Raw genomic sequence first — 12,576 nt, 5'->3', positions numbered from 1 at the left:
CAGATTTACTCCCTTCAGACTCCAAGCCTGAAAAAGAAAACAAACAGCCTGACCGGCATGGCTCAGTGGTTGAGTGTTGACCTATGAACCAGGAGGTCATGGTTCGATTCCCAGTCAGGGCATGGTCAGGGCACGGAGTCCACAGCCCAGGTTGTGGGCTCGATCCCCAGTGGGGGGGCATGAGGGAGGTAGCCAATCAATGATTCTCTCTCACCATTGATGTTTTTATCTCTCTCTCCCTCTCCCTCCCTCTCTTAAAATCAATAAAAAATTTAAAAAATAAAGAGAGATTCACTGAAATAAAATCAAGAATGCACTCTAAGCCCTGCCAGTGTTGCTTAGTGGTTGAGCATCAACCTATAAACCAGGAGGTCATGGTTCGATTCCCGGTCAAGGGCACATGCCAGACTGCCAAACCTCAGAGGGAAGGTAGGGGAGGGTGGGGGAAAGGAGATCAACCAAAGGACTTGTGTGCATGAATATAAGCCTAACCAATGGACACGAACACCAGGGGGTGAGGGCATGAGTGTGGGGGAGGGGGGTTTGGGGGGTTAATGGAGGGATGAGGACACATATGTAATACCTTAATAAAGAAATTTAAATTAAAAAAAAGGGCACATGCCAGAATTGCAGACTTGATCTCCAGTAGGGGGCATGAGAGAGGCAGCTGATCAATGATTCTCTCTCATCATTGATGTTTCTCTCTCTCTCTCCCTCTTCCTTCTTCTCTAGAATCAATAAAAAAAAATATATTTTTTAAAGGCCCTAGCTGGTTTGGTTCAGTGGATAGAGCAGGTACAAACTCTGCAGGGGAGGGCAGTTGGGGGGGGCCAGTCCGAGACCCTTCAGTCCGCAGGCCCCTAAGTTAAGAACATTCAATCATTCTCTAATTTCTGATTTAAAAATCTGGATTTCTATATTATGTGCATATACAGATAATATATTTGATTTGCAGCATAGCCTAGATCAGTGGTTGGCAAACTGCGGCTCGTGAGCTGCGGTTTGCCGCTCTGTTGATTAATGAGTTTGCCAACCACTGACCAGATGTACACACTCAGTCCCGGGGGTTTGAAGGGTCTCAGACTGGTCCCCCCCAACTGAAGGGTCTCGGGTTCGATTCTGGTTAAGGGCACATGCCCAGGTTGCAGGGCTCGATCCCCAGTAGGGGGCAAGAAGGAGGCAGCCAATTAATAATTCTCTCATCATTGATGTTTCTATCTCTCTCCCTCTCCCTCTCTCTCTGAAATCAATAAAAATATGTTTAAAAAAAAGAAAAACAGAATGCACTGTAAGACTTTCTGTGGTGCTGATTTCCTCTTCCTTGCTGTTTCCTGTAGTGGAGAGTTATTCTGACAGGAAGGTGAAGTCTAGTATTTGAGGAAGTGAAATGTAGGGATATCTGAAAATATGTCTGCATTCTAGGTATTAGCCCGCTGTTCTGTGTATTATATACATTTCTTTCCATTGGCAAAAATAATTATTTTAAAAGTTGTCATTGGTATCTATCATGAAGCTCTTCTAGTGCCACCAACAAATACACATATTTTGGTCAACACTGTCCTCATTGGAAAATGGGCAAGGAAAGAATTCAACTACTTTATTCCATTGAAGAAAATATTCCAGCAACTGTATCTAATATGTTCCACGAAGGTCAGGAAAGTTGAAGACAGCTGGCACAGAATGCCATGCTGCAAAGACCCTCTTTAAAAAAGAAATGTTATTCTTCATGTTGATTGCACATGACAAGATAAGGCTACTGGAAAGATTCCACTCTCTCAATAAACACTCAGCATTAAAAACAGATTAGCTCAGCGGGCATGGCTCAGTGGTTGAGCGACCTATGAACCAGCAGGTCATGGTTTGATTCCCGGTCCAGGCATATGCCTGGGTTTCGGACTCCATCCCCAGTTTGGGGTGTGCAGGAGGCAACTAATCAAAGATTCTCTCTCATCATTGATGTTTCTGTCTCTCTCTCCCTCTCCCTTTGTCTCTGAAATCAATAAAAAAATAATATTTTTTTAAAATAAATGAACTGAAGTATTTAATTAGAAATGTTTTCCCCCCCACAAAACCCAAAAGGTTCCAAAATTAATCTTACTGAGAGAATTAAAGTAATATATTTATGCTTGAAAAAAGCAATGCAAAGTATTTATTTATTAGAGTAGCCATGCATGAGAACTCACCAATTATGTTATCACACTTGGAGAAAAGTATGCAGGATACTGATTTACCACATAAGCTTGGGTAAAGAGGGAGGGCCCTTGCAGGAAGACCCTATGAAGAGATAATCACAGTACCTGAATTTGTACCATACTTCTGGGGCAAAGCTTTGGTGGCTTACTACCATATTTACAATTGAGAAGGCTATTTTCATTGGCTACTGTAAACCTTAATGCCTCACTCATGAATGCCTTTTGTATTAAGTGACACACAGTTATGGAGCAGCAGCTGCTCTGTAACAACTACAGACAGTTCTCAGGTTACGTCGGACTTGTCGTGTGTCGTTTCTGGTTACGTCGCCACCTCCCATTTATTTATTAAAAAAAAAAAGTTCCATCATTTCGATGTATGTACATATGTGCTTTATGTTTTTTTATTTATTTACCACAAGTAAAGGTCAGGAATTGTTATCTGTTAAATTTTTTTTACTGTTTCACTTCATTACTGCTGTGTATGTGCTCCATGTGAGTGATGTAGGTGCTTATGTAGGTGGGTTCCGACTTACGGTGAAAATCGCATTGCGTTGCGCAGTAGAAATGGATCTCTGACGTAACCCGAGGACCTACTGTATTTAATCGCATTTTTTTACATTCTGGGCACACAATGCCAGAGCATCATTTTACAAATTGAGTTAAACCCCAGGGACTCAGTGAGGGTATACATCTAGGCTATTCTTCAAATTAAATATATTATCTGTATATGCACATAATACAGAAATCCAGATTTTTTAAATCATAAATTAGAGAATGATTGAATGTTCTTAATTTAGCAAAAAAGTTTACCCAAGACTCATCCTTTAGACATCAATCTCTTCTACTGGTTTTAGCATGATTCAGTTTGCTTTATTATCAAACTAGAGGCCTAGTGCATGAAATTCGTGCAGGGGAGGGTGTCCCTCAGCCCAGCCTGCACCCTCTCCATTCTGGGACATCCCTCTCACAATTCAGGACTGCTGGCTCCCAACCAATTGCCTGCCTTCCTGCCTGATTGCCCCTAACCACTTCTGCCTGCCAGCCTGATCACCCCCTAACCATTCCCCTGCCAGCCTGATCAACGCCTAACTGCTCCCCTGCCGGATCAATTGCCCCTAACTGCCCTCCCCTGCCAGCCTGATTGCCCCTGGTTATCCTCCCCTACAGGCCTGGTCATCCCCAACTACCCTCCCCTGCAGGCCTGGTCATCCCCAACTGCCCTCCCCTGCAGACCTAATCACCCCCAACTGCCCTCCCTTGCAGGCCTGGTCGCTCCCCCACTGCCCTCCCCTGCTGGCCTGATCGCCCCAACTGTCCTCCCCTGCTGGCCATCTTGTGTCCACATGGAGGCGGCCATCTTGTGTGTTGGAGTGATGGTCAATTTGCATATTATCTCTTCATTATATAGGATTTTCTAATTACAGGAGTCATAGGACCTGAAGGGTATATTTATAAATTTTTATAAACTTTAGTCTGTTCCTAGTAATACAGAGTTAAAGAATGAAGAAGAGCTACAGAAACCCCCAAGTATATAATCTCTGTTTAACCAACCACCTCATCCTTTTATGAGCTGCAAAACAGAAAAAAAATTTTTTTGGCTTTTCTTTTCTTTTCCCAAACATCCTCAGGGAATGTTTCTACTGGGAAATGAAATTGTCCAGGGACGAAAGAAAATGCAACCAATTGTTTCGAGTTGCTGTCTGTGCATAAAGAAACCGAAACAGTGAAACTCATTTTAAGTCTTTTTTTAAAGTGAAAGTTACTAATTGATGTTAATTCCGTTTCATTTTTAAAATCAGAAGGACTCTAACTTGGGTTACAAGGCTGCTGCTCTTATCAGAAGTTGTAAGGCCCCTGAAGCAGAAATGAGGGGATTCTAAAGTACCATCTTAGATGGCCAAATCATATAAATGAAGATAGGCACTTATTTAGATTTTTAAAAGGTCTTATTGAAAGGTACTAAGTTTTAAAATAAGAGAGAAGTCAGAAATTTAACTTTTATGTTGAAGGAAGAAAATGATGCTTAAAGTCACACAAAGGCTGCAGGGTTTACAAACTCAATGCCTTTGGGGCTGGAAGGAAATGAGTGAAGTATATCCCACTAAAATGGATAGCTCCTCATGGCCGGTGTTCGCAGTGATTGGAGCATTGGCCAGCACACGGAATTGTCTCGGGTTTGATTCCCGGTCAAGGGCACGTACCTGAGCTTGCAGGTCCGATCCCCAGCCACAAATGGGCGTGTGTAGGAGGCAACCAATCAATGTGTCTTTCTCACCTCTCTCTCTCTCTCTCTCTCTCTCTCTCTCTCTCTCTCTCTCTCTCTCTCTCTCCTCTCTCTCTCCCTCTCTCTCTCTCTCTTCCTCCCTCTTTCCTTCCCTTCCACTCTCTAAAAATCAATGGAAAATATATCCTCAGGTGAGGATTAACAAAAACAAACAAACAGAAAAAAAAGGATAGCTGTGCCCTGGCTGGTGTGGCTCAGTTGAGTATCATCCCATGCATTAAAAATGTTGCCAGTTTCACCCTGCCAGTGTTGCTCAGTGGTTGAGCATCGACCTATGAACCAGGTCACGGTTCGATTCCTGGTCTGGCCACATGCCTGCGTTGTGGGCTCAATCCCCAGTGTGGGGCATGCAGGAAGCAGCCTATTAATGATTCTCTCTTATCATTGATTTTTCTATCTCTCTCTCCCTCTCCCTTCCTCTCTGAAATCAATAAAAATATATTTTTTAAATGTTGCCCATTTGATCCCCAGAGGTCGTGCAGTGCCGGAAGCCAGTTCCAGCATGTCATAATTGCAAGAGTTTCATCAAAAGGTTGATGGAACTTGGGGACTCAACAAGGGCTGAGTCACATATGTTATCGCCTGCTGGAATGGCTAAAGGCATTTCCCCAAACCTGAAAAGGATGATTGCTTGCTGCCAGGCAGCTCAGGGCATCTTGGTTGGCATGTTATTGCCTCCTGCTGGCCAAACACCTAAACAGCTGAAGGCAATTCCCCAATCTGACAATGCTTCTGTACCAAACCCTACCCTTTGATGTGTATATCTCCCCCTGCCTTAGGACAGTTCTCGTTAATAAAAAGCAAGGGGTCCTGAGACAAGGAGAACTTGGTTTCTTTAGCCAGGCTTCTCTGAGTCCCTCCCCCCCCCGCCGCCCCCCAGTATGCCTTCAAAATTATGTTTTGTCTCTGGACTCTTATTTAATTTACGCACAGCCCCTTCTCCAGATTCCGGAACCCTTCTAGATGCTAGATCAAGACCCACCGGCGTTAGTGCAGGAGGCAGCCGATAGATGTTTCTTTCCCTCTCTTTCTCCTCCCCTCTCCCTCTCTCTCACTAAAGTCGATAAAAACATATATATATATATTTATTTTATTTAATTTTATTTTTTAAATGAATAGCTGCCATTCAGTTCCAGCCAACTGTACTCCCAGGCAGGAATGTGAGCCCAGTGTTGAAAATCTTCTGATTTTACAGATAATCATGCAAAAACTTTCCATTTTTAAATATTACATGTTTATTATAAAAATTTTAAGGAAAACAATCCTGGTTAGGAAGAGGGGTCAAAAAAATCTATAAGCCACACATAGGCTGGCAGTTTGTGACATGTGGACTAACATTCCAAGTGCCAGACTAGTTCTAATCTCATATTATTACTTGGTATAAATATATTGAAATAAAATGCTTAGCATTTCCTAGGAGATTCAACATTAGAAATATAAGCCACTCCTGGAAATAAGCTTTGGACCTAGAAATGATGTTGGACTGTTAATGGGGAAAATGGGAAGAAAAGACATAGTGGGACTATACAAATTTTAGAAAGAAAGTGAATACCTCCATTATATCTTGTTGGGACTTGCAAAGTTAAATATTAGACGGTCCTTATTTTTATACCTAAACCTTGAATGTTAGAATGCGCTGCATTACATAATGCAGCATGGAAAAATGATCACTGGTTAAAGTATGGTTTCTGGCCCTGGCCAGTGTGGTTCAGTTGATTGGAGCATTGTCCTGTAGACCAAGAGGTAGTGGGTTCGATTTCCAGTCAGGGCACATGCCCAGGTTGCAGGTTCAGTCCCCAGTTGGGGTGGGTGCAAAGGCAACCGATCGATGTTTTTCTCTCACATTGATGTTTTTCTCTCTCTCAAATCAATTTTTTTTTAAAGTATGGTTTCTGCATCTTGTTACTAGGTATTAAGCTCTTTGGAAAATACCATCATACTTCTGAAAAAAAATTCAAGAAAATAATAAAGCATACTGATAATTAGGATTAAATATGGTTGCCAAACATAAGAAATGTTTTCTTTAGAAATGATGTGCTAGTACCATTAGTTACTAAGGGTCTGGTTGATTAAAACTGAAATGAAATTTAAGCACCACTTTAAAAGGTAAGTCATTTGGACCAGTTCATTCTGAAAAAGAGTGTTACTCCCTTTCCTTTCTCACTTACGATTGAGACAAAACAGATATCTGATTTGTCTGAACAATGTGTGTGTTTTTAAATACAAAAAAATCTATTTTTGTAACCTTAAAACTCTACCCAAACTGTTATGTTCAGGTCCACTTAAATACATACACTTTTTAATCCCAGGAGTTAAGACACAAACCCATAGGGGTGTGTGGCCATCACAGGCCAATCGATCAACTCCCGGCTGTTGTAGGACTGTTGTGAGGCGGGTGGGTCTCTGACCTACACTTAACAGCTGTCAGCTTTTAACAGTCTTCCCATGAGGAAATCTTTGCATTTTGTTCAAAACATTTGAACAAAACTCACCTCTGAACTAACAGAGATATGTTAAGGGGCCCCTGGACTACGAGAAAATGGCTCTTATACAGTCTTCGCAGGCTGCCGGTCATCTAGACACAAGTGAGTCGGCATCCACGGCGTTGAGAAGGTAGAGTTCAGGCTGAACTGTCAATCCCACGTGGTACTGAGGACAGAAAGATGGAAAGGGTTAGACTGACTTGTATTTAAATACTAAAACTGGCACTTAAGTATCTATAAATAGCATATCGATATAGGCCTTTTTTTTTTTCAGTACTGCTACGCTGATTTTTATTTCGGAAAAGAAATGGCTTACCGATACATAGTTTTAGTATATAAAAAAATAGCTAGGAGCTGAAATAGTTAAGGACTGAGATAGCGCCAAATGCCCTTAGCACAGTTTGCACTTGACCGTTCTTGTCACATTCTTTGCCTAAGGTGGGTGCTTCTGATCAGGATGTTAAGGGCAAATGCACCGGCTGCTTTTCTGTTTTAGTACTGTGTGTCAGAAATCAATTTTCAAATGGTCTAAAGCCTAAGCCCCATTACCCTTTTGGCACCCGAGCAAAGTCTTTCATTAAACACACACACACACACACACACACACACACACACACACAACGGCTGAGAGAGGGAGATGGCCTATGGTTCCCAACTGTTTGTCAGTCTGAATCAGAATCACTTTGGCTGCTTTCACAACACATGGCAGACCCTTCTCCTGGAGACCTGAGTCCAGATGGTTTGTGTTGGGATCTGTGACGCTGCATGAACTCCTTTTCTCTCCTCTCCAAACACTGTGGGATAATCACTGAGTCTCATTTTAGCCCTATCATTGCCCGGGGCCTTGGAAATGTTCTTGCCCCTTGGCACTAGCAGCCTGTGAATGAATGCAGAACGCAGACTGTAAATTCACAGGAAGAAAATATTCCTGTTATAGTGGAAAAGGCACTGGCGTTGGGTTCAAGCTCCAACTCCGCCACTTCCCGTGACCTGGCGCAAGTCAGGCAGCCTTTCGGAGCCTTATCCTACTTATTTGTAAAACGGAAATAAGTGCTACCTTTGCAAATCCCAAGTACATAATATGCCCTCTCATGTTAGTGTTCAATAAGCATAATTTCTTTTAACACGTTACAAGTTGCCCTGTACACCTCACAGGCTTGTGGTGACTGCCTAGAGATGAGTCCAAATGGAGCCCAAGATAAAACCAGTCTCAACTAATGGGCTAGGAAATACTGAGTCACACTGGCCTTGGGGCAGAAAAACAGCTCTTCAGGGATAGCTTGTTTATTCACTGTAGGGTTTTACATCTCAGGGTTTCCTAACCAAGGGCAATTTCCAGATATATTGACAATACACTGCACCCTGTTCTCAATGAGCTAAGGTGGTGGGCCTCCTATGGAGTAAGCAAGGATTGCATTATTAGTCCTGTGATCCCAGAGTGTATCATGTACAGAACTTCTTCGCTAGAGGTTTGTCACATTGCTCTGCGACATTGAGAAATGGGGCTAAATGGCATAGACATAGTCTGAAATATCCTCTCAGGGGCAGAGAGGTGATGCAAATGAGTAAACTTAACTATTAGTTCTTAGCTACTGCTGGGGTCGGATCACAGAGGGCCCGCCCAGTTTCTACACCTGCCAAAAACATTATTATTATTTTTTTTTACTTAGAGCAAGCCAAACAAAATTAGTCTACCAGTTGGCAACTTCTGAGCTAAAACATACTTTAATACTAATCCGAGTATCAAGCAAATGCTTCCATGTGTTGATATTTCTCGTGCTTTTAACCACCAAAGCTTGGTGTCTTAAACTCACAAGAAGAGTGTACTATATATTATGTAGGATGGTTTGGTAATGATAATGTAGGCCCTGCAGTTAAGCCATTCAAGTTCTAATGCCAATTGCCCTTTAGCAATTGTAACTTGGGGAAGTTATTTTTTGCCTTTCAGTTGCCTCACCTATATACAAGTTGATCCTCTTGTTATAAGAATTAAATGAGATTATGAGTGCTTGGACCAGGGCTAGAACATAGTAATGTGTTAGCTGCTTTAAACATTCAGAAGCTAAGGTGTCAAGAGAGGCTGACACATTCTGATTCACGGTCCTACCCAACGAAGGAGCAGAGAGTAGAGTTCTAGAGGGCAATGTTAAAGGTTCTTGGGTCAACTGAGGATCTTCAGATGGTTATGCATTCTATTTTAGTTCTGAAATTAAACCCAAATTAAAAAGAGAGAGCTAAATGAGGTAGGACAACAGAGAGAACAAAAGTCCCAGATTACTTCTACAGCATAACCTACGTGTTTAGCTCTTGTAAGACAGGGAAAGCTTGCAACAAAATAAGGGAAAATGAAGTTCTGGTGACCCTCTTGAGACAAATGAAATGCTTAGATTTTCCCATCATGCGTCTGGTGACAGGGCAGGTAGTTCCGTGTGCCTGAACTTGTCTTTGTTTTCACTAAATGGTGCCAATATTCCCATTTATATGGAGTCTGCCAAAATGCTCACTTTTTTAAAAATGTTTTTATTTTTTTGCGAGGGATAGAGATAGAAACATCAAAAGAGAAACATGATGGATCGGCTGCCTCCTCCATACCCCCTATTGGGAATTGAACCCAAAACCCAGACATGTGCCCTGGCTAGGAATCGAATCAGTGACCTCTTGGTTCTTGGGTCAACTCTCAACCACTGAAGCACACTGGCCAGGCTCACTCATTTTTTTAAGATAAATAATTTTGGTTTCTCTTTTCAAATACTCCTTTTTATTGGCAGTATATACAGAATATGAATGCTTATTTCAATGGTGAAACAAGACTACAGTTAGAAAAATGTTCAGTTTAGAGCAGAGAAAGGCAGAATAACAAGTTTCTTATTATTTAAATACTAGAGGCCCGGTGCATGAAAATTGTGCACTCAGGAGGTGTGTGGGGGGGTGGTCCCTCAGCCCAGCCTGTGCCCTCTTGCAGTCTGGGAGCCATCAGTCGGACATCCTTAGTGCTGCTGTGGAGGCGGAAGAGACTCCCACCACATGCAATGATGGAAAACCACCACCACTGCACATGAGCCTGGCTTCTGGCTGAGCAGCACTCCCCCTATGGGAGTGCACTGACCACCAAGGGGCAGCTCTGGGTTGAGTGTCTGCCCCCTGGTGGTCAGTGCGTGTCATAGCGATCAGTCGTTCCACTGTTCAATTTGCATATTAGCCTTTTATTATATAGGATGGTAGTGATGTGACCTTTAGCAATAGCAAAAATATTTGTGGGTAAAGTGGGTAAACAGAAATTAGTGTTTGGTATCTGCAATTCATCAAGTCTAAGGATTAAATCTACTAGTATTTATTTCTCTATCCCTTTTAAAGAGGGAATAAGAACAGAGTGGGCTTAATACGTCATTCTGGGGGTGGATGAAGTTTCGATATTTCAAAGTTCTTGAGACCCTTATTAATAAAGTATTTTTAAGGTTAAAAAAATACCCAGGAAACCAAATTGAAAAAAGGAAAATGTTTTTAATTACAAACCAAGTTTACATTGTGAAATGGTCACTGAAAGCTCAGTTGTAAGCACTCCCAACAGCACCAGACAACCTCTCAGGAGCCAAACTACAGCTCTGCCCGTCCCTGTTAATTCCTCGGAGGCTGGAGCAGCACAATTATTTCATGTCACATTTATGGAGAACAAGGACCGATCGACAGAAAGTGTAACTGTATACCCTTAAACATTCCACACAGAGACACTGCCGAGACAATGCATGTGCTGGCACTGGAAAACGTCAAAGGTCTGAATGCCGTGCACTGCACCCGAGTGCTGGTTGAAGTACACTACCTGAGAGGATCAGATGGAACACAGTATGGGAGTTTTTAACACTGTGACACATTCCATACACATATTGTAAAGTACCATTTAATTGGGAAGAAATACTCCATCATTGCATGTCATAAATACAACTTTGAAAGGAAAACTGCCAGTTTTTACCTGGACTTCTAAATATTTGTGAATCTGAGACTGACTGGGCCCACCCAGATTCAGGGCAAAGGTAAATGTTTCTGTACTGTTTTCACAAAGAATTTTTTCGTCAATTTGGCCCTCACCTACTATAGCCAGACCTATGGCAGCTTAAGGTGTCATTCTTCAATATCTTCTCCGAGGAACAGGATGGATAGGAGGAGGAACAGTTAGGGAAATTTGTCTTTCATGATACTGAGCAGCTAAGCTAACGATATGGTCAGTGAAACAGTAGTTTACCCTTAGTGACTTATAAAAGACAATCTATCCAGTCTGTACTTTTGACTGTGCAAAGTATCAGCAATAATGCCTTTAGTGTTCAAATGGACAGAGAACATCAATCCACCATATCTCCAGAAGGAAAGCCCTCACCTCCCAAGTAAGAAGTCATTCAATGCCATTCCCATTACTGTCCTCACCAAGTCAACAGCTATAAACGACTTGATTATCTGCATCACACAAATGTGATCTGATTTGAGATAATCACATGGTGTCGGTCTCCACGTGTAAAAATGTCGCAAGTGGCTGATGAGCAGCAGCTTCATGCTGAAGGGACCCATTTCCTCTGACTCCAGAGCTCCACCATCTGGTCTCAAATGTTCTTCCCTCTTAGGGAATGGCTGAAGAGAACTGTGCAACCACAGTGATACCCTACTGACTTGCTGAGAGAGCGCTTTGCATCGGTTAGGTCCACAGCTCCGAGGCTGCCTTGCAAGCCGTCCTGGGCACACTTCAGGAAAACGTGATGGTGCTGGTAGGAGGTGGCTCTTAGGAATACAACAGATGCTTCTTCTTCTCCTTTCAAGTCTTTTCTCCTTACCCCAAAGTCTCATGAGAACTTCAGTTTATAAATGCTACCATCTTTCTCCATCACCACCCTCCTGGAGGAGGGAGTGAAGGTTTTACAACTATATGTGCTTGAGAGTAAGTATCAAGAAAGCTCTGTGTATTAACATAAAAGTGATTAAAGTCAGGACTCCCAAGAAAATCCTGGTAAGTGTTCAATCTCTGAGGAAAATCTTTAAGTGATTTTCGAGGTGATTAGTAACCACCACCTACAGTGAGTTTTGCTATTTGTCCATTTATCACCTTAATTTTCTCACCTCTCTTAACTTTCACTGAGAAATTTAAAGAAATAAATGAAAGAATTCTCAACCTGACAGAGGTGGTGGTCTCCCAATTCTACATTTAATATGGATAAAACCACTCTAGTTGAGATTTTACTTTTTTATAATTAAAATAATTGAAAGGGTATGCACAAGTATTTCTCAGCTTTTTACAATCCATTATCTTTTAATAAACAAATCTGCATACCCATTGTGTACTTTTGTTATGAAATGTACTGCATTCTCCAATTCTTTTTTAACATATGGCCTAGTTAAAAATCATGCATAGAGATTTATCTCTCAAAAGGATAAAATAAGTTAGCTCTTCAGTGGCTCAAGAGTTTAGTGTTAAAATGACAGCAGCAAATAGTCAGCTTTTCAAAGACCCAGTTCCCAGGTTAGGAGGTCAGGAAGAAAAATCCATCTTTCATACATATGTGAAAGTCTTTCACAACAAACATTTGAATCCTAAATGCAGTCTGTGCAACAGCACATACTTTTGGCTATGTTCACA

The 12,576-nt window shown here is 41.9% G+C and overlaps 1 protein-coding gene across 3 annotated transcripts in view; it reads right to left on the bottom strand.

Annotated features, from left to right (window-relative positions):
• Positions 1-2,259: 2,259 nt before the first annotated feature.
• SLC11A2 (solute carrier family 11 member 2) overlaps positions 2,260-12,576 on the bottom strand; it is a 43,700-nt gene continuing 33,383 nt past the window's right edge. Inside the window, exons 17-18 of one of the 3 annotated variants that reach the window (XR_008556610.1) lie at positions 6,969-7,125; positions 2,260-2,274 (exon numbers count right to left, since the gene is read on the bottom strand). Coding sequence is in view for 1 of the 3 variants with exons in the window: in XM_054719074.1 (XP_054575049.1) it covers positions 7,048-7,125 (78 nt within the window). In the remaining 2 variants the exon portion in view is untranslated. Of the gene's footprint in view, positions 2,275-5,601; positions 7,126-12,576 lie in introns of those variants that run through there. The other 2 variants (XR_008556609.1, XM_054719074.1) reach the window with 2 other exon arrangements.

This window comes from Eptesicus fuscus, chromosome 7 (genome assembly GCF_027574615.1).
Source record: "Eptesicus fuscus isolate TK198812 chromosome 7, DD_ASM_mEF_20220401, whole genome shotgun sequence".
NCBI lineage: Eukaryota > Metazoa > Chordata > Mammalia > Chiroptera > Vespertilionidae > Eptesicus > Eptesicus fuscus.
The sequence above is the reverse complement of the archived record's forward strand: the minus strand, read 5'-3'. Positions and strand labels throughout refer to the sequence as shown.